The sequence below is a fragment of the Echiichthys vipera genome (genome assembly GCF_963691815.1).
Source record: "Echiichthys vipera genome assembly, chromosome: 19".
Taxonomy (NCBI): Eukaryota; Metazoa; Chordata; class Actinopteri; order Perciformes; family Trachinidae; genus Echiichthys; species Echiichthys vipera.
Genome location: NC_139844.1, coordinates 12,163,691 through 12,189,438, shown reverse-complemented (window position 1 = coordinate 12,189,438; position 25,748 = coordinate 12,163,691). Strand labels below are relative to the sequence as shown.

Here is a 25,748-nt window from a genome sequence, read left to right as displayed (position 1 = left end):
GTCGGCAAAACGTATCTGGAATATTGCTGGTGTCTGCCACGGTGTCTTTGTACGGTAACTAGACTCCGTTTAACGGTTTTAACTGTAACAGTGGCTGTCGAGTGATGCTGCCGTCGCTGGGTAACAGCAAATGTATGAAGACGCTGTTAGCATCGATCGTATTGTCTTGAGCCAGCTAGCTCGTTAGCTCGGAGCTGCGTTAAACCGAGGGGCCAGTGAGCTCGTGAGAAGAGACACTGAAACGTAATTTAACGTTATAAAACTTGACTCGAGGAAGGAGAAAATGGCTTGCGAGCCTAACCGTGTCCGGCTGCTATGCATGCTCTCATTGACTTTTGGGTTCTTCATCGTGGAGGTGGTGGTCAGCCGCATCACCTCGTCTCTATCGATGCTGTCGGACTCCTTTCACATGCTGTCGGACGTCATCGCGCTGGTGGTGGCTCTGGTCGCGGTGCGATTTGCCGAGAAAACCCACGCCACCAACAAAAACACTTTCGGGTGGATCCGGGCGGAGGTGATGGGCGCCCTGGTGAACGCCGTCTTCCTCACGGCGCTGTGCTTCACCATCGTCCTGGAGGCTGTGGAGCGCTTCACGGAGCCGCAGGAGATCGAGAGTCCGCTGGTGGTCGCCGGAGTCGGTGCCGCGGGGCTCCTGATCAACCTGCTCGGGCTCTGCTTGTTCCACGGGCACGCCGGCGGAGGTCACGGACACTCCCACGGAGGTCACTCTCATGGGGGCAAGAACAAGAGGGGCAAAACCGGCAAGTGCCAGAACTCTGGGAACGGGTCTTCAGGAGAGGAGACCAATAACCTGGTGGGAAACCACAACAGCCCGGGAGATGTGAGACAGAGAAATGGTAAGTACTGGAGCATTTTTGCTAAACTGTAGTCATTGTGTTTTAGAACACTGTCTTCCCTGTGTTAAATGATGCAATTTAATGTTAAAGCGTACAGTGTATTTCAGTACAAAGTGCCCAAACCCTGTGAGTCCAGCCTCTCTGTGTCCCCCATTAAAGCTGACAGCATGTTGGCTCTGCTGGAAACTTTGTCTCCATTGTTAACGGTGCCAATTGCACAACAGCACATACTGTATATCTTCAGTCACCCCGAGGACTCCCTGTCTGAGTGACTAATCCTTACTGTTCCTTCTATGGTAGTGGCATTGAAAGTAATGTTTGTTACCACATAGTTATTGGTGGGTAATTCTATCCTTGGAAACAACACAATGGGCAAAAGCATCGGGTTTCAGGCTTAGTAAGAATGGCCACTATCAGATGGCTTATAAAAAAAGAGCTAGAAGCTGCTGTCACACTCAGCCTGTTTTTTTGACAAGTTTAAACCTGTTAAAATGCCTCATCATTAAAATTCCTGGAGCTCTCCTGCATTATTGTGCAGTACACCGTGTCAATAACCTGAACCCACAAACAGAAACAGAAACAACTCATCATTTTATCAATTGGTTGTTGTCAGATAAGAGTTTGACGTAGAGCTGTAGAGGTGCTTGTAGAGCAACACACCACCAGCTCAACTGCTTGTTCACTGAAGGGTTAAACCCATACAGAAGATCACCCCCCCCCCCCCACAAACACACACACACACACACACACAAACACACACACACACACACACACACACACACACACACACACACACACACACACACACACACACACACACACACACACACACACACACACACACACACACACTGTGAGGCCCTGCCAGTTTTAATAAGTGTATAAGAGCCTGTACCCCCACCCTCTCTGTGCAGTGATGGTTGTTACTTGGTCATACATCAGTGTAACCGTGGAGTCGACAGCCTCGGCCAAACCATTAGCCGTTGATGAATGACCGAGCAGCGTCCCAGGGTGGAAGAGAGCAGCCATTGCTCAGGTGCCATTCCCTTAGAGCTGTGTAGCTGCCACGCTGTCTGCAATTACTACTTTAATTTGCTTGATGTGACTTTAGGATCCCACGGGCTGGGAGTTTTCATTTATATAATCGAGAGATGCACCGAACCGATACCCGGATCGGATATCGGCTCTGATATTGACTAATTAGCTTGATCAGATTTCCGATTTATGAGGCCGATCCAGCATTGCGATCCAGTTATCTCTTTTTTATTAAACTCATACACTGCAATAAAGTTACAGCAATCTAGTCACTTCAATTCTATGTTTGCAACACCAGTTAAGGTTTAATATTACATTTTAAAATATCTGTTTGCAGTGCACTTTACATGGAAGTGTTACTTATTTATTATTGCTGCTAATGTACACTTTGGTATTTGTTAATAAATAATCTTAAGTACATTTATATATGTGTTAATTTGTTACCTTTTTAACAAGGCTAAATGTTTATTTCAAAAGGTTCATTCATTCAACAGTATTATCGGCTCGGTATCGAGTATCGGCCAATACGCTCAGCCCATGTATCGAATTGGATCGTGAAAAACTGGATCGGTGCATCTCTAATATATTCCAGCATGGCTGTTGTTTTTCTTGTTTGTAGCCCAGTGCAGTTATAGCACAGTCAGTCATTGTCTTCCACAGTGAATGCTAGAGCATTGTTAGCAAGGAAAAACTCATTCTTATGCCAACTTAATGGACTGAATGTCTTAGTATATTACCCCGAGTCATCCTCTTCAAAACCAGCAAATGTATCACCTGCTATCGTTCTTTGTTTCATGTTTCAAATGGACTTGTGCTTTGACCCCAAATGATGTAACTGTGCAATTAAGCAATTGGCTGCCACTGATAGCATCTTCTTGGAGTCTCCTGGATAATATGTCACAGCTTTGTTTTTGCACCGTAAGGAGATTACTGTTGTTAATTTCTGTGATTTCTCAAAGTAATATATTTCCATTTTTGTCAGAGTCCAGTTGATTATTAAAAGTTCACTTCATGTTCCTGGATACTAAACTAACCTTTGTTTTTATCTTCAGAAATTAGCTGTAAAGACAGCACAGAGGTGCAAATGAACGGCAACACCCACTATGAAGAGATGGACCATGACCACGACGCAGGCTCGCTCAACATGCGTGGAGTCTTCCTGCATGTGTTGGGTGACGCCCTTGGCTCTGTCATTGTGGTGGTCAATGCTATAATATTTACATTTGTGTGGCAGCCCTGCATAGAAGGCGAGAGCTGTGTGAACACGTGTGTCAACAGTCACACCACGGACCACCAGCATGTCAATCACACGCTGGTCGACCTGCTGGAAGGTCCCACTATGCTGTCCACGAAATTTGCTGGCCCCTGCTGGGTTCTGTACCTGGATCCCACACTCTGCATCATCATGGTGGGCATCCTGCTGTATACTACCTACCCGCTGCTCAAAGAGTCGGCCCTCATCTTGCTGCAGACCGTGCCTAAGCAGATCAACATACACCGGCTCAACGAGCGGCTGCTAGGTCTGGACGGCGTCCTGGCCATCCATGAATTGCACATCTGGCAGCTGGCCGGCAGTCGCATCATTGCCACGGCACACATCAAGTGCCACGATCCCACATCTTACATGGAGGTGGCCAAGCGTATCAAGGACTTCTTCCACAACGAGGGCATCCACGCCACCACCATCCAGCCTGAGTTTGTCACGTTCAGCTCGGAGTCTCGAGACTCCCTCTGTGAGCTCTCCTGTCGGACTCAGTGTGCTCCCAAGCTCTGCTGCGGCTCTGGGGACAAACAGAACACAGGCTCAGATAAAAAGCCTGCCGCAGCTACAGCGCTGGAGGTGATCAGTGAGACCCCAGAGCAGGCCGCAGGCATTCAGGTGCTCCCTCAGTCAGAGGCCGAGATTACCATTACTAGAGAGGTGGAGTCGTCTCTCTGAGATGGAAGGGATAGAGAGAAACAGAGGAGAAGCTGGAAAACCACACCAGGCTGAAATAATCATTGTCATGGACACTGTTATCTTTTTGACCTCTGGCTCTGTCGTGGTCCAAGAAATCATTTCCATTAGCTTTTATTCTCTGTCATTGCCTCATTATGGCTGAAAAATCCCCCAAACCCTCTGTATTCATGCATTTGAGCCATTTCTTTTCATCTTACCCTCTCTCTGCATACCTATTTTCATCCCCTCCCTCCCAGCCTCTCCTCCGCCACTCGGCCCCTCTCTTGTTGCCCTGGCAGACTGGTGGCGATGCATGTTGGGGTTCACTGACCTTATCTCCTCCAGGACTGGAGCGAGGCCTGCATGAGTGTCCCTCATTAGCACCGTGTTGTGATGTGTCATCTCGTCCCATGGTGTTTCTGTGCCAAAGCTTCTCACTGCAGGACTGAAGGGATCTGAGAGACGCCCTCTCCTCCAGAAGGACACACACATCACATGCAAGTCGGAGCACACATCACTGTGTTATGTTTAGCCTTTGGACCTGTTGGCAAAGAGTCTACCTTTTTTTTTTTTGCGTAGGCTTTGAGCGGATCTATTTTCTTACCCTGTGGCCCCAAATGGTATTGTATCACATAATAATTTAAGTATTTCAAGTTATTAGAAAGTGTCTATTTCTCTCTGTAGATGCTGTTTGTAATATTTAGTTTGGATGATAGAAACATTTTTGCAATTTCTCTGTCTTGAATTTTTGGACAGACCATCTATGCTGTAGTCAGTTTTTCAAATGTGACATTTTATAATGATTTTATTTCTCAAGACTTTTCTCTGGCCTTGACTCGGTTTTACTCGCAGTCATTAGTTGGATACAGAAGCTGTATCAACACCTCTCTCACCTTGCCTTTTAAATGCAAAAACCGTCTGTGGGTATAGCACTAAGTAAAGAAAACACGGTGAAACTGAACCTCTTGCATTGGCACCGTCACCTAGTTAAACACTCATTCATAAATTTGATGCCTCGCAAGCCAGAGCGTTGGGTCTGTTGTGAAGAAATGAGCACTGTATGCCATTAACGGAACACTTCTACTCTGTATGAATCTGAACTGGAAAGCTTTCTGATGATGGCTGTTGATTTTCAATTAAAATCCTCATGAATGTGTTCGACACCATGTCACAATCCATGCAGTGGGAGGTTTTATATTTTCCAGGACGTTGTATGTTTGCATGACCAAACTGAGACCTGGTGTTCGACTTTCAAGAGCTCCACTAAGAGCTCCGGTTGCTGCTTACCAGTACCTGCTGGTATCCCCCAACATTACTCGTAACTGTAGGGAATGACTCATCGTAGAGCTTTTCTGTCCTCTGCTTTGGGCAGCTGAGCAGGTTGTTTTTGCTGAATTGAAGTCCATATGGTGGCCTTTGAAACTGATGAATTTTCCCTCATCACTACAGATATCATTTAAACCCACCGATATGTTTCAGATTTCCACTCCTGACTAAACGTGTATGCAATATAGAAATATGTGCTGGGAAATGTATTTTAATGCGTTCCTTCATTTGTAATGTTCGGTCACTTTTATTCCGTGTCTTTTAAGACTTGAGCTCTATGTGCAAACTGAAAAGTGTTTTTTAATTTTAGATATGACATGTCAATTGATGTGTTTTTGATATACTATATATCTACAGTACCTGTTCAATGTGTCATTGTGAAATAAAAAAAATGGTACAGTTGATGAACCCAAACTTGTCATTTGCCTTATTTTTACGTTCTCTAACCTTCTCACTCAAAATAAATTATTTTATATGTTATATAAAGAGCCAATCGCAAAAAAACAAACGCAAAGTGACACGAAAAGACGACAAAGGGTGCAAAATGACTACAAAGGCCACATTGTTGGTAGTCATTATTACACTGAATTAATACTGTAAACAATTATCAATGCGCTGTTAATTATTATTATTGGGGCCCAGTTCCTTTAAACCCAGAGGTGCCTGAGCATGTGATGCCTTGTGTCTGATTATCAAGAAAAACATATTTAAATGAATCCCTGAAAGTGACAGGGAGCCAATAGTGAGAAACTGAAACTGCAGCTTGTAATTCATGTTTAGCTTGTGTTTAAAGTCTTGACTGACTTTAAGCACCAGTTTCTAACGATGCCAATCCAAACATTGATCTGTCGGTGTATTTTTCCTATTAAATCCACTTTAACCAAAGAAGTATAAAGGAGATTAAAGAGGAGATTTGGATTTAATTAGCAGGGGCTTTGCACAGGTCGGCGTAAAACACTCCCAAAGCCTACATGTTTCCTGTAATATTCCAGCTGACATAAAGATGCATGTTTGCTTTGCTGCAGGCAGCGTATATTGCTGTGTGAAACAAGTCTTGTGAGCACACATCTGAGGATACACCAACATACTGTGAAGGTTGTTTTTCAGATCCTTTATTTCAGTAAAAATAGTAACACATCAATGTCAAATGACAAAGTCCTTCATTAGAAACATTAGTGAGGGAACACAAGAATGATTGGAAAAGTGCTTGTTGTGCCAAATGCCCCCTTTCATAGGGTTATAGACATCACAGATGCATTCATTTGTGGGCAGAATTTGTGTGGTAGTAGTATATCACCTCTAAAGTGCTGTTTAATTACAAAAAAAAACCTCGACCTTATAAAGGCCTTTTCAAAGAAACATTTCTCTCAATACATGTGTCTAAAAACCTTATGTTGCAGTGCAGGGAGAGTATTTCACCTGTTTTAAGTTTAAAAAAAGAATTTTACAAAATGAGCGCCTGTAACTTGTAATAAGAAAGTATAATTAAAAGTTCAGTGTGCTCATTTTCAGGTTCATAACTTGTACTTTGTGATTCTTGTGGAACATTACATGCTCTCTTTAAAAAGTAATTATTTGATAATGATATATTTGATCTGATACAGTCTGAATAAACCTGTACTCACCTTCAGTCTGAAACAATGTTTTAGCTCCTATCTCTCTAAGACCCCGCCTGCAAAAGTCCAGTCCGCTCTGATTGGTCAGTGTTTCTGAATCTTCTGCATCTCCGCTCCCTGTGTCTCTGCACCGACATTGCAGCTGGGGAATGACTGTAACAGCAGTGTGGCGACACGTTCTACCTTTATCAAGTACAGTAGACACATCACAACCGACAGGAAGTCCCGACGGCTTGTTTGAAAACACAGTTTCTAAATACGGACTGTGTGTATTTAACCTTGGATTGAACGTTTTGATACTTTCACATTGTTTATATAACACTGGCTCCATAATAAGAAAAACACATGGCAATCTATCTTACTTTTTATAATATAATAGGACCTTTAAGAACATTTTTGATTTTAGAACATTTGTGAAACAGTTAATTTGCACTGAAATCCAGTTGAAATATTGCTACTACGATGATCTTCCTAACCTGATTCATCAAGTGTGATGCGTGAATGTGATTTATTTTGGTGTAATGTCATGTTATCGAGACCCCCCCCCCCCATGCATTAAGAAGATGGTTTTGAAGCAAAATAATTGGCTATGTACGAACAATACAGATAATAATACTGTGCAATGTAGTGGAGTACTTAACTTACAGTTACCTTCAGGTGAAAAATGTTTAACACAGCACAAAGATTGAGGTTAAGAAAGTTAATACAATATCAATAAGAGAATTAGTGTAACTAGTTATCAAAATAGAATTCATTTGAATGTTTAATCCAGCCACTGAAACTCGGAGCGACAAAGAAAAAAGACAAGTTTTAACACAGCCTGCCTCCCAAACCTGCGATGGAAGATTAAATCGTCACTGAAAACCCCATGAACAAGCAGATGATTTAACGTAAAGCTACACACATGCTGATATGTACGACCAAGGCTGTTTGTGGCCTTTGTCTCCTGTCCAGCTACAAAACCTCAGCTTATCTATGGAGACAAGTGTGAGTCCGTTGGGGAGCATGATGCTGCAGTGACAAAAGTCCATAATTACAGCGACTCTTCTCTGCGGTCTCCGAATGTGTGTGTCTGAGGTTCAGTGGGAGTTTGGTGCGGTTGAATGTGCGGTTGAATATGTGGCTGACGGAGCAGCCGCCACCGGGCCAACGGGACTTACATAAGAGGCCCAGGGGCATTCCAAAGGCCACAAACACGGGGCTCTACCCAGCATTCCTCACTGCTGCTGGGCCGCTCCCTCTTCACTCTGTCTCGTTTCATGTGGACGGAAAGCAGTTCATGCATGGGGCTGCTCTCTTTCTGTGCTCTTTGTTAAATTTAGACAGTAAAGTGGATCTGTATGCATCCGCTGCTGTCCCCAGTTTGTGCCTCTCACATAGTATTGACCCTGTCTCTGAGAAATTATGTTTCTATGTTTCTAATTTGTCTTGAAGGAACCACAATGCCACCCATCGTTACGTTTTATACCTACAGATACCTCAGTAGATGGCGGTCGGCACCTCCCCAAGCAGGGAGGAGGGCATGCACAGGCCTACATCAATGTATTATAGAAAAAAAATCAGCAATGTTACCTTGCAGTAAAATCAACAAAAAACACGATCTTTACAGAGACAGGGTTGTATCACTACATTCAAGTCACAGACCAAAGAATCTGATTTTCTGAATGATAAATTACCCACCAATACACGGCTAATTTCCAGAATCCTTAAAGCAAAAAGGGAAATATCCTTATTCTCTTTCTCTTTCTGTGAAATTATTACTTCTGTTGTTCACATGGTTCATTTGGTCCAAAAATACATTTGTTGAGCGTCACAACCCCTTTCGCTTTTTCTCCAATAACACTGGACAAAAGTAAGTTCAATCATTTATTTCTTTTTCTTTTTCAAAAGACACTTCTGTACATACATTTCTACATATGCAGATATGATGAAATACGATGATATGATGAATGAGTACGTAGAAAATACAAGCACCAAACCGACAAATGCGTTAAGCCACGACTCAATGAAGCCTTCCTTCTCTCTATTACTCTCCCTTTTATTTGACTTAAAACAAACTATGAACATCTGAACAAAGCATGTCATAGTGATTCATTCATTCATGAAGTTCTTCTCACAACAGCTTCTTCAGTAATTCACTTCCATTTAATTAAAGCCAGTCTGGTCTCCCTGAGCTAATGTACCCGACCCATTTTTACCACAATCCCTTCAATTTCTGGGATTGCATTTTTAGATAGTCTCTCCATAATGTAAATTTCACGAACTATTTTCAACCAATCGTCTAATGTTGGGGCATCTGAAGTTAAATAATTTAGTATAAATTACTTTATTCATCCCACAACGGGGAAATTACATTTTTTTCACTCTTATTATTAATCATGTTACATACACAGGCCCGAAACACACACACACACGCACAGGACCTATACATGCAATTAAGGAGAGATGTTAGAGCGAGGGGGCTGCCAGTGACCAGCGCCCCGAGCAGTTGGGGGTTCAGTGCCTTGCTCTACAGCACCTCAGCAGTGCCCAGGAGATGAACTGGCACCTCTCCTGTCACCAGTCCACACTCCATACATGGTCCACACAGTGACTTGAACCAGCAACCCTACGGTTCCCAGCCAACTCACCTATGGACTGAGCTACTGCTGCCCTATTCATCTCCATTGAAGTTAGCTGGAGCTCTAAACAGGAAGTAGTCGGCTAGGAAGTAGTCTAGTGCGCCTGCTCTGTGGGCCCAACAGTGCAGACGCAGTGGTGATAATCATCATCCGGGTATTTTTAGATGTGGCAGTTGAACTTTTCAGTTTTCATACCGATGAATGTGGCACCGTGTCCAACGCTGTATCCAGTTCACTTTATACATCCATGGTCCCAGTCAGGAAATACCCCACTGCCAAACAGCGAAATCCCGTTTTTACATTTGATTAAGCAAACATCATATAAAGCGTGAATAAGTAAGCTTTAGCGGTGCCAGAAAGGAGATTGTGTTACCTTTTGTTACAGAGCAAGCCTAGCTGTTTCAAGTCTTTGTGCCGTGATAAACTTTCTATTTTAATACGGACATGAAATCTATCTTCTCATTTAAGTCTCTGCAAGAAACAGAATCAGCATAAAATGATTCTTCTATTTTAACAAAACTTAACAAAAAAAAAGTATCCTGTCAGATTTGTCTACGGGCAATTGGACAGGCAGGGACCCACAGTAACAGTAAAAGGCAACATAACTGACTGTGTGTGTGTGTGTGTGTGTGTGTGTGTGTGTGTGTGTGTGTGTGTGTGTGTGTGTGTGTGTGTGTGTGTTGTCGCATCAAGCCATCTGTCTCTCTGCCTTTGTCCCTGGGATTTCCAAACAGGGTGAGCTGGACATGAGGCTGGGGGTGAACACTGGACTTGAGGGTGAGAGGTCACTCTGCTAAATAGATTCACCTTTGCCAACACAGCGTTTGTCCACACAAAACCCCACAAAGAGGCGTCCTGATGACACGTGAAGCTTAGCCCCAGTGTGTTGTGACTCTCATCTGTTACGCCCACCAATGTATTGGAGTCACCAAACTAAGCATCCGTTTTTCTGAAAGTTTTTTTTTCTGAGTTTTGTTACCTTTGAACAGAGGAATGGTGGCGTTTTCAGTATTTATAAGCAAAGCTAATCTGCTGCTGGTTGCAGCTTCTTTACCATACAGGCATGACAAATATCAGCTATTGGCAACTTCTGAAGGCCCCGCACCAACATTTGCTATCATTGTGTAATGTCCACGTCTACTGTGAAAGTTAGTGATTTATTTATTTATATTTCTTTTTTTAGATAACCTGAAGAAAGAAATGTTGCTGTATGGGTTGGGATATTTGTCCTACGTCTTAAACGTAAAATATGGAATTTTCTGACACAGTTTGGTAAATGGACTTGTACTTATATAGCGCCTTTGTAATCTTCTGACTACTCAAGGCGCTTTAACAGTGTTTGTCACATTCACCCATTCACACAGACATTCACACTGATGGCAATGGACATATACATACCATCTAATCTGATCTAACCATTCACACCACATTTACACACCCATGCGCAGCACGGGGAGCAATTCGGGGTTCAGTGTCTTGCCCAAGGACACTTCGACATGTGGAGGTGGGGACCGAACCGCCAATCTCTCGAGTGGAGGATGATCCACTCTGCCACTTATCCACAGTCGCAGTTTGGTGATGTAGCAGTGATCATGGGAGTTTTTGTCTTCCCCACCATTGCCTAGGATTCCTTCAGTGTTCATTGTTCAGGATTTATTTTTTATTGTGAACTGAATTATCTGCAGAAGTCTCTTCCTCTCTTAAACAAATGGACCTGGGGATTTAAAACACTGAATAAAGCAAGTTTCATGTTAAATAGATGTTTCTACGATGCTGTTTGGCAAACAAAGGACGTCCAGGCTGCGTGTTGAGTCGTTTTCAGTCAGAGTAACAAACGTTTTCTCAGTTTGTTACTCTGACTGAAAAAATATTGTCTAAGATGACCAAAATCTCAAAATTGTTAAAAAAAAAAAAAAAGTGGCTTAACATGGATAAAAAGTTAATTTATGACAGCTTCTGGCAACCACAGCACTGATGCATAGGGCGCCACTGACAGGTGACCAAGTTTAGCAGACTGTAACCTTAAATAAAAATTCCAGATTTTGGATTGGTTTGAACATTATAATAAATGTAGTACACAACTAATAGATATATAATATAGGTCTAGTCTTTTGATCACACAGTATCATACAGTATCACACATTGTGTTACTGTACTGTAAATGATAATAAATATAATGTGCTACACAAGGTATAAAACAAGGGCTGATGTCAGACACACAAAGGGAATGAACCTGAGAGTGAATGTTTTTAGCTGCAGTCAGTGCCCTCTGAGCTTAAAGAGAGAAAGAGTCCAATTTACAGCCAACAGGCTGGGATCTCACTGAGGTCAAGTCACTCTCACAAACAAGATATCTATTCTCCTGAGGACCTGGTATCGTCTAATTGCCACTTAAAACAACAGCGACACCAGTAAAGCACCTGCTGGAATGTGTTATATTTTGCCAGACAGTCAGAATCACACGTGACAGTGAGCTCGGTGGTCTAAACAAATGCTGGCTGGTCCATTTCAGGTTTTCTTTCAATAAAACAAATACTGAACTGAAACACGGAAAGCAGAACTTTGACCTAAAACCATTTCGTATGGAGCAGATGCTGTTAAGCAGCCTGGTTTTGTGTGCGTCACACAGTGTGTAGGCTGTAAAGATGAACTGATGACTCAGAGTACTTCCATGGATTTCAATACGAGTAAAGCTTAAAGCTGGTTTCACTTCCTTTGTTCTGCACTTTCTCTACAGCACTTTTATTTTCTTTATTCAATTTAGACCGTTTTTATTACTCCACACTCACTGAAACTGTACCACACTGTTCCTTTTTATTGGTTTTCTTACTCTTTCATAGCAATGCGAGCATTTTGGCTCTATGGAAGACAGTGCTGTAATGGTTGGTCCAGACTGAAACATCTCAAATATTAAATGGATTGCCTTTTTTTTGTACAGACATTGATTTTTCCCCAGAGGATGAATCCTGACTTCGATGACCCCCCTGACTTTCCATAGAGCACCACATTTGTGGCTTTAGGTGATATGTCTCAATGACGTTTGCACGGATTGCCATTAAATTTGTAACAAACATTCATGACCCCCTCTGGATGAATTGTGATTGTAATTAAACTTTGGTTGATGAATTAAAAAAAGACACCGCAAAAACAATGGCGTTGTCAGAAAGTGAATTTAAAAAGTGTTTAAAAAATAAAAACAAAACATTCCCAGAAAATAAAAAAAAGTATAAAAATAAAAACAAAACATTCCCAGAAAATTAATAAAAAAGTGTTTAACAAAAACAGTAACATTTCTAGAAAATGAATTAAAAAAGTGTTGGAAAAAAATAAGAACAATGACATTACCAGAAAATTACTAAAAAGTGATAAACAAAACAGAAAAACAATGGCTTTCCCAGTACTTTTAGTAAATATTGGCATACCACACTAAACTCCCCGTTTCTGAGAATGTTTCTTATAACCAGTGATGCCCCCCCACCCTAAACACACACACACACACACAGTTTTGGCTCATAGAGTGAAAAAACGAGAATTTCCCTTTGCTACGGGCTCGTCCTCTCCCACACTCCTCATAGAGACCTTTAATCTGACCACATGGCGACCTGGGGGCCTCTGAGACAGATTAGGAGGGCAGGAATGTTAACCAGCTCTCTGGTGATGATGATGATGATGATCATCATCGAAGTTCTCTAATCTTCTCTAATGTTTGTAGCCTAACTACAATAGCAACACCACGGCGTAACATTGAAACTCCCAGCATTAAGGAGGATAGAGAAATCTAAAAGGCTTAAAAACTTTATCTATCAGAATCTATAAAGCTCATTTATAAACATATTCAATCTTATTTGTTAAGTCAGTACAAAAACTGTAAAAATGATAATTATTTAGGATTTTGTGGCGGTTAAGACCCAGACAACCAGCAGAGACTTCTCTATTAATAAGTGAGCATTAGAGGCGCTGATAGGCAACGTATTCTCATCAACGGGTTGGTATAATATCTTACAAAAAACATACGCAAAAAAATCCTATGATATCTAATGAAATTTGAAGGAAATTATCTTATTCTCATCAATGGGTTCATAGGAAATCGTAGAAAACAAAAAAACCTTAATGTGCCAAAAGAGAATGGTTAGGGTTGGGCATCAGAACGACTTGGATAGGATTAGAAAAAAGGCTGTGGTTATGGGTTTAGTGCTACCGGGACACAAAAAAAGTGGAATATCCACTAAATAAAAACGTGGAATACACAGGAATTTTTGGGCATTACTTTTCGTACAATATCATAGGATTTGTACGATAGTGACCGACTGTGACAGTTAAGTTTAGGCACTCAAACGTCTTGGTTAAGATTAGAAAAAAGGTTGTAGTTTGGCTAAATACTTCCAGGACATGGACACCAGTCCAGCAGGTGAAAGTCCTGTAATCAGGGACCCATCCATCACCCCGACCCACCTCCCTCAGGTATTTTGGCGTCTTATTCAACGTCACCTGATCTCCTTCTCATGCTCCTGATGGAATTTCTAAAATATTTAATACTTGGATTCTAATTTCAGTGCATTACTTTTCGTAGGTAGATGTCTGTGGTGAGCATATTTTGCCATCTTACGTTGAGGGGGGGACTCCATGACCTCAATAATCCCAAAATCCTGGCTACAACCCTTCGCCTGATAACATCAATTACTTTATGATCCCATGCCGTGCTCAATGTGAACTATGAATGCCAAAGAAGGTAACATGAATTATAAATGTAGTGTGGCACCCGGAAAAATCAAGATCTTTATGTAGCGGATTAAAAATAGAAAGTTACCCAAAATAGAAACATTCATCTCAGGTAAGAGAACGAGGCTTTCTTCATTAAATACCCACCTCTGATGATGGTGTTGGATCCTTTCTTTCACCCACAAAAACACACTGCAGTCGTGCTGGGGGGAGGATGCGTGTGAAGGGACTTTTTGTTTCCTCTCTGTTTGATAAAAACACAGATGACAAATCAAACGTTGAGTTTCCTCAGGGCTGTGAATGAATGAAGGTGTCGGGTGGGAAAAGACTTTGGGTTAATGTTTCACTCATTGGCCGTACTGCACCGTCACTCGCCACCCTCTCAGACTTTGATCATGTAGATGAGTGGGTTCGACCCGAGAGCGCTTCAGGAAGCAAGAAGAGAAGATCAACACCAACTCACTCTCTCCTCGACGATGGTTATGCAATCTGCATACAGTAAAGATAAGTCTCATCTTTGAAACAGCTGTTATCAGCAACTCCAGCACTCAGAGTGTGAGGAGGACATGAAGACAGAGGGGAGTTAAATATTATCAGCATTGTTGGGTACTTCTGTTTGATTGACAGGATTCTTGCTGATCGTTTTTTTGTCTTTGTTCGGCTCATTTCTTTTGTCAGTTTACCAAGTGTAGCCGTTTGTGTGTTTCGCCATCTAGCGGTGCTGCCATTACTGTGTTGGCGTGCTACCTTTTCTACTTTTACCTGTACTTTTTTATGCAGCATTACTTTTGACAACGATGTCTAAGGAGTCGGGAAGAACCTGTGCAAATCTCGGCTGCTCCAACAGCCGTGGGAAAATTCAACTTTGGAAACAAACTGAATGAACTACACAAACCTTTACCTCATGAAGAGCGCCCCTGTCTGAGGCTGTACGCTCTACATCGATTCCCTGGGCGGGCAGATGACCAAGATGTTCGCCAGAAGTGGATCAAGAATATTAACAGAGGGGACTTTGTTCCCAACAGCATGCACAGTTATGGTGAACACTCATCTCACAATGAATAGCATGCGGCAGCCTAGATTAAATCAGTGAAAAAGTTATGTCCGCTAAGCTAACACTGCTTAGCTAGCTCATGTGAGATACTTCTATCAAGGGTGCCATGGTCGCACAGAGTAAATTAACTCAATGTAGTGTAATTGTAAAATATATCATAAGTTGCTCTAACAAGGGCAACCTGATCACAATGTAAACGTCAGGTAGCTGAGTTAATCAGTGATGGAGATCAGTCATTACAGGCACTCTTCATGAGGTAAAGGTTTGTGTAGTTCGCATTCATTTTATTTCCAAAGTTGAAGTTTCCCACTGCTCTTGGAGCAGCTGATCATTATAATTGCACAGGTTCTACCCGACTTCATAGGCACAGTTGTCAAAAGTAATGCTGCATAAAAAGTACAGGTAAAAGTAGAAAAGGTTCACTTCTAATGACAGCTCCCATTCAATCGCATGTTCACTTGCTGTACTTAATATTATTATTGTTAGCAGCTCTTCCTCTCCTCTGATGTCCTCCTACAGATCACATGTTTTCATGCTTCACATTTATCTTTGGAAACAAACAAACACTGCTGTTGCACATAACCTCCATCCACAACTTTGGTCCAGAGAGAAGTATCTCAGTGAAATGTATTGCCATGAAGATTAGTTCAAGGATGTAATAAATAACATCATTTGATTGTTTGTTATCAGATTTTAAATTAAAGTCCTGCATTCAAAAGTATGCACAGAAGAATCATGGACACATAGGGGTCGAGGTTCATGAATAATGATCATGAAACTCAACAACAGATTGTGCACCGTTCTTTCTCATTCTTTCCTTGAGATTATTCAGTCCCAAGATGAAAGTAATGTTGTATGTAAATAATCTGAATTTTCTCATTTTGTTTCTCTTTTTAGCCATGCAGCTCTGTAACAGACTATGAAAAAAAATCCCTTAATGTTTAACCATAAAATTCAATTATCTCCCCCATTAAATATTCTGTAATTTAATTATTTTAAATGGGATTTTAAGAGGTTTAATAATTGATAAATTAATGGATAGTAATATATTAAACAGTAACATAAAATCAGTCTGAAAAACAGTGCTTTGTTGACCTCTCTGGTTAAAAAGGTCACAGCTACCTGTAACCACACCCACCTGTGATGTCACAGTATCCTGGAGGGGCAGCTGTGGCTGTGGATCAGAGGTAGAGCGGGTCGTCCTCCATTCGTGAGATCGGCGGTTCGTTCTCTGGCTCCTCCAGTCCACATGTCGAAGGGTCCTTGGGCAAGATACTGAACCCCGAATTGCTCCCTGTGGGTGTGTGAATGTGGTGTGAATGGTTAGATATGATTAGATGGTATGTAGATGTCCACTGCAACAAGTGTGAATGTCTGTGTGAATGGGTGAATGTGACAAGTAGTGTGAAAGCGGCCTGAGTAGTCAGGGGACTAGAACGGCGCTACATAAGTACAAGTCCATTTACCATTTACCCCCATCACAACGAGCTTTCTCATTGACCCCATGTCAAACATAATTAAACCTACTTAAGGCCTGTTACAAAAGAAACATTCTAGTCTGTATGTTTAGGTCATATCTCCATGACAACACTGATGGCGACTCCTGTAGGCGAGTACAATTGGATCAAGTTGAGAGAACGGATCCTGACGGGTTTGCTACGACAATTTTTATACACTCTATGGTTGGCATTCAGCTCAGTCAATACATTGAAGCGCAAAACGAGTAAGCAGTGGATAAAACAAGTGATTCATCATGATTTTATAATGTTACAAAATCTTGCACAGTGTTCTTCAGTGACTAACCTGCTGTGATGCATTTTCTCGTATGTGATGCAGTTAATTCTGGCTGTTACGCAATGTGTTAGCAGCTCTTCCTCTCCTCTGATGTCCTCCTCCAGATCACACATTTTCATGCTTCACATTTATCTTTGGAAACAAACAAATACTGCTGTTGCACATAACCTCCATCCAACACTTTGGTCCAGAGAGAAATATCTCAATGAAATGTATTGCCATGACATTTAACACAGACATTTGTGATGTCAAGCGAATAAAACCTACTGACTTTGATGATCTTCTGACCTTTCCTCCAGCTCCACCAGCAGATTGACATTTCTAGTTTTTAGTTGTCTCAACCAATATTGGACAGGTCGCTATGACATATAGAACATTCATTCATCTTCAACTGCTCGCAGGGGGGGCTGGAGCCGTTCCCAGCTGACATTGGGCATGAGGCGGGGTACATCCTGGACAGGACGCCAGTCTATCACATGGCACATAGAGACAAACAGAGACAGACAACCATTCACACTCACACCTAGAGTCATCAATGAACCTAACACGTGCATGTCTTTGGACTGTGGGAGGAAGCCCGAGAACCCAAAGAGAACCCACGCACACACAGGGAGAACATGCAAACTCCACACCGAAGGGCCCCAGACAGGATTCAAACCAGGAACCCTCTTGCTGTGAGGCGACAGTGCTAACCACCACACCGTGCCGCCCCATATAGAACATATATATGTAATTATTGTAATATATTTGGTGATCCTATATATGTTCTTGTGAAGAAGTCTGAATGCACCGTAGAGCTAAGAAAAACATGTTACTGGTTTCCAACTGGTGAATCTTTTGCTACGCAGTTCATATTGTCAAAGAGGTTTAAGGAGCAGTGTGTCTTGGTGCATATTTATCTACAGTAGAATGAAAAAAACAAATAATGTTGAGGAGGTGTTTGCACAGCGTGGTGCGCTCGAGGCCAGGAGCTTTTCAGCAACAAGAAAATAATCCTTGCTTCAGTAAACTGCTGCACTGTTTGGACCCACTCCTCTGATGTGTGCAGCTGCTGTCCCAGCATGCACTGGGTGTAAGGCACAGAGTCCATCAGAGGGAAAGTACACACATACATCAACATATAGTTTGTGCAGCAAACGTCGACTCTCTCACTCTGCAGATGAGTCAAGCTGAGAATATCTGCAGTGTCGTCTAAGACACACACTTCGAATACACACAAAATCAGTTAGCCAATAATTGGGCAATGTTTAAGAGATAACGTTCTGCACAGAGAGTGAACTCCAGTTTGCAAAGAGGAATTTATTCATTCATTTAATCACATTTCCAGCCATCTGGCCCTGCAATATGGTCATGCAACCGGCAGAGAATCAGGCCTTGGGGTGTCTGTGCCAAACTTGCATGTTGCACTCAGCCCGGTGAGCAGGAGAAACTAGGATACATTTTATATAACATCTTTTTACAAAGTATGTCATTATTCTTGTTCATGTGTTGTTGTTTTTTGAAGATGTTGTTGCCTCAAGCTGCTCTGATTAAGACTTTAATAACTGTGTAATGTGTGTCAGTGAAAAACAAACTTGAAGCATCACCAGACTGCAGTTCTGCTCAGCTCAGAGACCAAAACAGAACTAAAAAAAGGAGTCATTTGTCAGGAGGACACAATCTATCAACTTTAAGGTGATGATATGTCAATGTTACATTTACTGCTGTTCTCTGCAATCCATAGGTTTAATGGTTTGAAGCACCTTCATTCAGATTCATTTTCTTGTCGAGAGTTAGACAAGAAGATCTATTTTAAAGACTTGCAATTAGGTAAAAGCTAATAGATAATAAAGATAATAGAATCCACTTACCACTACCTCTGAAGCTCATTAACATTTTAAATCTCCTTTTGTTTAATTGTACACAAGCAGAGACGTGACGTCAAATTTGTGGTTTTTAAAAAAGTGCTTTGTCTTGGCAAAACGAGACGCTGCACAGAAAAAATCGCGTAATTACAAACTAGTTTGGAGAGCTAGCTGTTTCCCGTTGTTATGCTAAGCTAAGCTAAGCTAACTGCTTCGCAGCTCTAGCTTCATATTTAACACAGAGTGCTTCTGATCTTTTAACTTTTAACAATAAAGTGAAACATGCCATGTCCAGCCTGGTCTCACCAAAAGGCATACGATTAAGTCACTTTCTTAAGTAATTGTGCGTGTTATCACAGCACATTTTTTTGTTATTCGCGTGTCATTTAATGCCACTACTGACTTATATTGTGAAGGAGTACAAAAAACGAGAAAGTCAAAGTAGGCATGAGGTTGGGTTGGTGGGATGGATGGATGAAACAAACATGGGACTTTCACCCAGGACACCCATGTTTTTTTGTGAAACCTAGAGTAATTGTTGACTTTTTTTAAATTTACATATGTCGTTTGTTTTAAAATTTTGACCAAACTTTTAAAACTGAATAGTTGGGAATGAGAGCAGGATGTTTAATGACACGTGCAAAGCTTTAAAAGTGTTAAAAATTAGACGCTATTTTTTTATATTGAAGTTTTTGACTCGTAAGTAAAGTTCACACTGACATCCAAGTTATTAATATTACAACTGTGAAGCTCAGATTTTACATCCAACTTGACACTTAATAATATGGAAGAGCCTAAAACATGAACAAAGGTGTCAAAGTCCGTTGTTCAAGGTAATTGCACCTACATCTAACAGATATTGTGCTATTTTCAACTCTTAAGACAACCAACTAGCATGTTATAAACAATGTCACCCATGTTGTGAAAGCGTATTTTCCAAAACTATTCTATGCAGGGATCTTTGGGAAGAAACCAGCTCATAGTCATTAATGAATGACCTGTAAAAGTAAAACATTCAGGTCATAATGAGGTGTTATTGAGCTTCATTTTTCTCAGCTCAGACCAATACCAGCTGTGAGAGCATTCAGCTCCCAGTACAGATTCAATACGCAGTCCACGGAGGCTTTTCTAGTAAAATGGGACTCTGGACAAAGGCCAATGAAAAAGGGGGATGTCAGCAAATCCAGCTTCTTCTATTTTTTTTTTTTCACTGCACTCATGTGATCTGCCCTGAACTTCCTTCCTTTTAGTCACAGCAGAGGGCAGCGAGGGGGTTTTCAGTTCCAGTCAGAAAGAACATGTCTGTCATTTCATGGCTTTGAGATTACATAATCGAGCTTGAGCCTGGAGAAAATTCTTAGTCAGCTTCTCCCGGTTTGGATTCCTCAGTTTTTTTTTTTTTTTTTTTTTTATCAAATTACCCGCAGACGTCTCCCCCACAAATCAATCAGACCCTGTGATTAAAACCTGTTGCTCAGCTCGTTTCTCTGATAATCTAAGGTCCAGGCGTCTCATGACTCAAATCGTTCTTCTGCTAAATAAAAACAAACATGATCTAAACAGTGTGCTGTAAATATGCGACTTGGATACAAAGTATATTTATGACAGCTTCTAGCAGACAACCACAACGCAAAGAGGATATGTGTTGACATTGAAAAGCGACCATGTGTAAGATACGATTCCCTTGATTAAAATGACAGAAATCTGCAATTTAATATATAACTATTCTTCTTTTAGAGTATTTAGTGTGGAAATCACATCGCATATTATACCTTTTTAATGTTCTTTAAAAATTAGATTGATAAAATCTTCACACAAATATATGTGAAATGACATCTTCAGATCCTCTTATGAGTTCAGAGGTCAGATTATCACACAGTTGTGAGAGCAACAAGGAAGGAGAACAAAAACAAAATAAAACTGTGATCTCTGAGAGCTAAAAAAAAAAAAAAAGAAATCCTAAAACGACAGAGAACCTCTTCCACACTCGCTGTTTAAGGGGGTAAACCTTTAACGTCAGTATGTTTGTGCTCGACTCATCATGTGACTGTTGCTCAGTCACTTCCGTGTGGTGCGCACAACGCATGACAGGTGTGTGTGTGTCTGTGTGCATATGTGTGTGTGTCTATATTAACCAGCCTAACAATCAAACAAAGCTCACATTCACTCCTGGAGGAACCAAAATGGCCTGTTTGTTCTTCAATGTGCTGCACAACAAGCACTAAAAGTTCATGTGTGTTGAAATGTATTCCTAATTTACTCCACAAGACCACTTTTCTCTGGCAGATATTCTCCCGAAGCCCCCTTTTCTTCTGTTCCTCGTTGTTATGGTAGCCCAGTAAGGAATGTGGTCTCTTACATGGATTAATATTTGTTCAGGAGGTGCGGTGGCATGTTGTTTGTTTAATCAAATTTCAAGAATGTGAAGTACAAAAAGCTAAAGAGTTCACACATACAGGAGCTTCCTTTTTTCCTCCACCCAAAACTGTACACAACACCACCTGGGATTTCTATTATCACAACAAACTGAGCTGTTACAGCCCAGATAAACAAATAATGACGCTTGTATGGAGCTACAATGGTGAGAATCTACCCTCTGGTGGTGTGTTTGAGTGGGACTCCATTAAACATGCCAGAGGGGTTTCCCAATCTAAATGAAAATCCTAAAATTGAGGCCTGGGCAGAAATAGATGTTGAGTTTTTTATATTCTTTGTCTTTATATAAGCATTTAATACAGATACTTAGCAAGGGAAGGCAAGTTTATTCGTACAGTACCCTAAAAATACAGAATCAATTCAACAAGCTTTACATAAAGAGAAGAAAAGCATTTGAAAAAACATTTAAAAACATGATAACATGTCAATAAACCAATTAAAATATAATAAAATTAGATTGGTAAAATATGCTATTATTAAAATTACAAATAGAGACACTACAGTGTTAAGTTAAATAGAGGAATTAAAAGAACAGAATGGAAATCAATCAATCAAATCTTTTGAAAAACCTGAACGTGTCACCTGTTCATACAGTTCTTCTTTCAAAATAAAAGCTGGGGCAGTGGCAATTTCTTTTTACCACCAGATAGAGACAGAGAGCAGTATTTGGTGTCTGCTTTATCTTAAAAATGTAAACGATTTACTGTGAAATGACAAAAATCCAATTCAGCACAGGTTTACTTCAATTAGTGTGTTTTTCTGAACCAGACAGACACCAGAGCGGTATCCATCTTCTCATCTCATGCCAAGTTCCCACTACAAGAATTTCAAAGGGGTCAGTTTGCTGCACTGTTCAAACTTGCTGTCCTGTGTCACGACAATGAGTTACCAGCTATGTCTCAGCAGGAGGAATCCCTGATGTGTGTGTCTCCAAACTGGAGCAATGACTCTGATATCTGGTGGGTTTACGGTTGTAAACCCGGTGTATTTGAAACCAATGTTCAAGGGTGTTATGGAAGAAGTCCTCCAATAAAGATTAGATACCAAACAAGTTTGGCTTTTCTCCGTGGTTTAATTTCAAAGTATTTTTCTGCAGAAAAAAGCCCGTCTCCGGTCCACACCACAGGCTGGTAGGGAGACAGACCCAGAGCTGAGGGCAGTTCACTTGGAATACAGAACATGAAAACATAAGTCAGTGTTCAGCTGGGTGACGTACAAGGTAAGGCCGTAACATTAGTCACATTCATATCACAGAATAGGACAACAAAGGAGCAGTCATTGCTATCACAAGATATAGTTTGAATCATGCTGATGTAGAGATGTACAAAGTCTCTGTATGTGTTTCCAGAGCTAAACATGCTGCATGTCCAGATAAAGAAACTGCATCACGAGGAGAGAAAGAAGGTGTTTGTCCTGTGTTTTAAAGCTCAAAACATGTCAACTGTAATTTCCATCACAAGGGTGTCCTGTGCATTGGTATCAGCCGGAAGCAGCGGCTTCTCCTCCCGTCAGCCCGTGTCTCGCACTCTCATTGGCTCTTGGAGTCTCCGACAACTCAATATTTATTCTGCTAGATATCTGTAGTGCGTCTGTGAGGCACCAGAGAGCTGCTCATCTCACCTCTTTGAAAAGTTCATACATTGCACTTGAACTCCGAGCGACGTGGGCCGCATCAACCCCGGTCTGCCTCCGATCTGAGGCTTTTGTCAGCGAGCTCCAAGAGCTTTTGGCGAGCAGGAAAATCTGGACTAAAATCGTGTAGTGGGCACTTTAATTTACTCTCAGCGAGAAATAAGCGTGTTTCCCAAGATGCCACTGTTCCTTTAAAGTTCATTTTGAAGTAAGGGAAACCAATTTGATGTTAAATCGATATAAATGACACAAAGATTGAGCGTGATTCTCTCTTTGAAATATTTCTGAATCCCATCTTCCTACTTCTACCTCCTTTCTTGACAGATATTTGTGACATTTGCCATCTCCCTCCTTCTCATGAGTCAAACACTTTAAAACTCCTACTTAAAATAAAGTGGTTAAACTCCCTTTGTCTTTGTTAGTGAATCCGTTATTATCAGGGGGATATTATATGTGATAACTGCACTGTTAGTTCCCTTTATACTGGAAGCTGATATAGAAACCTCCTAATCTCCAAGAGGTGACCAGGACATGTCCTATATAGACAGTGAGTCAGTGTGACTCAAGGGGACAGTCACAAGAACAGAACCACTAATACTGGTGTGAACAACAAACCACATCATGTTTTGTTATGTGGCTGGTTTTATACTGTTTGGAAGTAATTCAAATGAAAAGGTTAATGATGAGTCACTTTGAATGATTTTAACTAATGAGAAAAACAAACATATTAAAGCCCCTGAACATCCATACAGGTGTTTTCAGTTCTTCTGACTGATCAGACCTCCGCTTGGGTTGAAGGTGGGCGGGGCTTTGATGAGAATTTGATGGGGATTTATGGTCATAAACGTCCAATCTACCACTAAGAATGATAAAGGTGTACTTTGTCCTGTATTAGCAGATGAAACAAAGCTGACAGGAGACTCTGGAAGATGTCAATCAATCACAGTATACACATCCACACAGTTCAGAGAACACGTCTAATCATCTGTGTGGGGGTTCAGGGGCTTTAAATTCTGGAGGGTCCACATCATTTTGGGACAGCTTTTTGTATTTCAGGGCGGTCTTAGGAGGATGGAGGAAAGGTTTACCCTTTATTACACCCCATTTCCTCATCCCACTCTGTAGTTCAGGCAGCGTTTACAAGAAGTACATGAAGAGTTCAAATACTCTCACAAAGACTACAATCCAGACGATGACGCTGCTCCTGTTCAGGGCCATAGAGTCATGGGTTTAATCGGAAAAAATGGTGAAGCCTCTGGCATGTAAAGGCAGTGTGTGTGCCTCTTGTTGAAGGTGACAGATGGGAAGGTAAGCGCTCCCTGTAATCCCAACAGATAACAGTGTTAATCCTCTAAAGTGATTCCCTCCATCAACCCTGTGTTCACCTCACAGAGAGAGCGGCGGCGGTGTTCTGATGTTTGTCTGGGAGGACAGACTTGCTGTGAATGGTGGAGAGACACCTGTGTGACCTGACACATACAGTAACAAGAGCCCAGTGCTGTCCATATGTGTGGTAACAGGGCCATAGTGTGTGTGTGTGTGTGTGTGTGTGTGTGTGTGTGTGTGTGTGTGTGTGTGTGTGTTCACCAGCGGTGGATTACTTTGGAGTCTGTTGCATTGGCCATTATTCAGTGGGCGTTCGGTTTGTTATTTACAGAAAAATGCAATAAAACAGACTCTTTATGGCCTATAAGTGCTTTTAAATGCAGCATTTGAAGAGTCACACAAACAGCAGGCGATTACAAAACAGCATCCAATATAATTTACAGTATTTACAGTGGTTTCAGTACATTTATATACATTTTAATGGATTGTTCATTATTATATCCTTGTATCTCGGTTTTATTTTGTTCACCTACGCTTCATTTATCATTTTTTACCTTTTTTAACTGCTTAATAATACATGGCATTATTATCACAGTATGTAACAAATAGAAGTGAGTCTATTTTTATATCAATATAATTATATATTAAGGAGTTGCTATGCACTCATTCATGGTTTATCCATGTAAAGGAAAACACAGGTGATGATTAAAAAAATACTTTGAATCAAGCAATTCTACTATGAATATTGCAATCTTCTTTTTCATACTATTATGACATTATTCTCGTCGTAGTCTACACTAGAAAGTGACCTTTTCAGTTGTCGCTCTGATTTGCGGCTGTATTTATTTCATCTGGTGAAAACTAGACCTCTGCTTCACCAGAGGCATTGTTGCATATCTCAGTTGTGTTCTCGCTGTTATTCAAATTAAAAATCATCTGCTACCCTAATGTTTTATTAAGGTGGTACATCGATCACAAACATCAGTAAAAGAGCTGTGTAAACTTTGTAACGTTTTAAACGGTATAACACCGTGTCTGACATTAGCCAACAACCATTTATACTGCAATTAATAATCTACTCATACATACCTGGACACTTATCTTATTTTTTTTGTGGGTGCAATAACTTAATCCACCACTTAAATGCAACAATTTAATCTCACTGCTCATTTCTGCAATATACAGTCATACATATTTTATCTTATACGCTTTCTCTACACTTAACTTATCTGTTTTCATTTTCTGTGAATTTTATTTGACCTGTATTCATATCTCTACTTTATATATATTTAACTAAGAGCTTATTGCTCACTGTTTATTGTTTTGCTTTCTATATATATTTAGCTAAGAGTTTATTGTTAATCTTATACTGTATTTTTTTTTTTAATACCTCCCTTGTGTTTTTGTAAGCTGCTGGAAACTCAATTCGTCCCCGACCTCATCTTTTATTCCTGATGTGTTCAACAGAGCTGTAGCTTGGTGTTGCATTAATATATATTCATGTAAAACACCAATTGGATACCATTTAATTACTTACTTTGAGATGCTT

General features: G+C 40.9%; 1 protein-coding gene across 1 annotated transcript; it reads left to right on the top strand.

Annotated features, from left to right (window-relative positions):
* On the top strand, positions 1-5,438 carry slc30a1a (solute carrier family 30 member 1a). Its single transcript, XM_083934250.1, has 2 exons — positions 1-857; positions 2,945-5,438. The coding sequence occupies exons 1-2, from the start codon at positions 284-286 to the stop codon at positions 3,829-3,831; spliced, it is 1,461 nt and encodes a 486-aa protein (XP_083790376.1). The 5' UTR covers positions 1-283; the 3' UTR covers positions 3,832-5,438.
* The last annotated feature ends 20,310 nt before the right edge of the window (positions 5,439-25,748 follow it).

What these genes read in the sequence shown, in the direction of transcription:
- slc30a1a (XM_083934250.1), top strand. Translation starts at nt 284, where the DNA reads ATGGCTTGCGAGCCTAACCGTGTCCGGCTGCTATGCATGCTCTCATTG. An exon ending in AGATGTGAGACAGAGAAATG is followed by an intron (nt 858 to 2,944) that starts GTAAGTACTGGA and finishes TTTTATCTTCAG; the next exon opens with AAATTAGCTGTAAAGACAGC.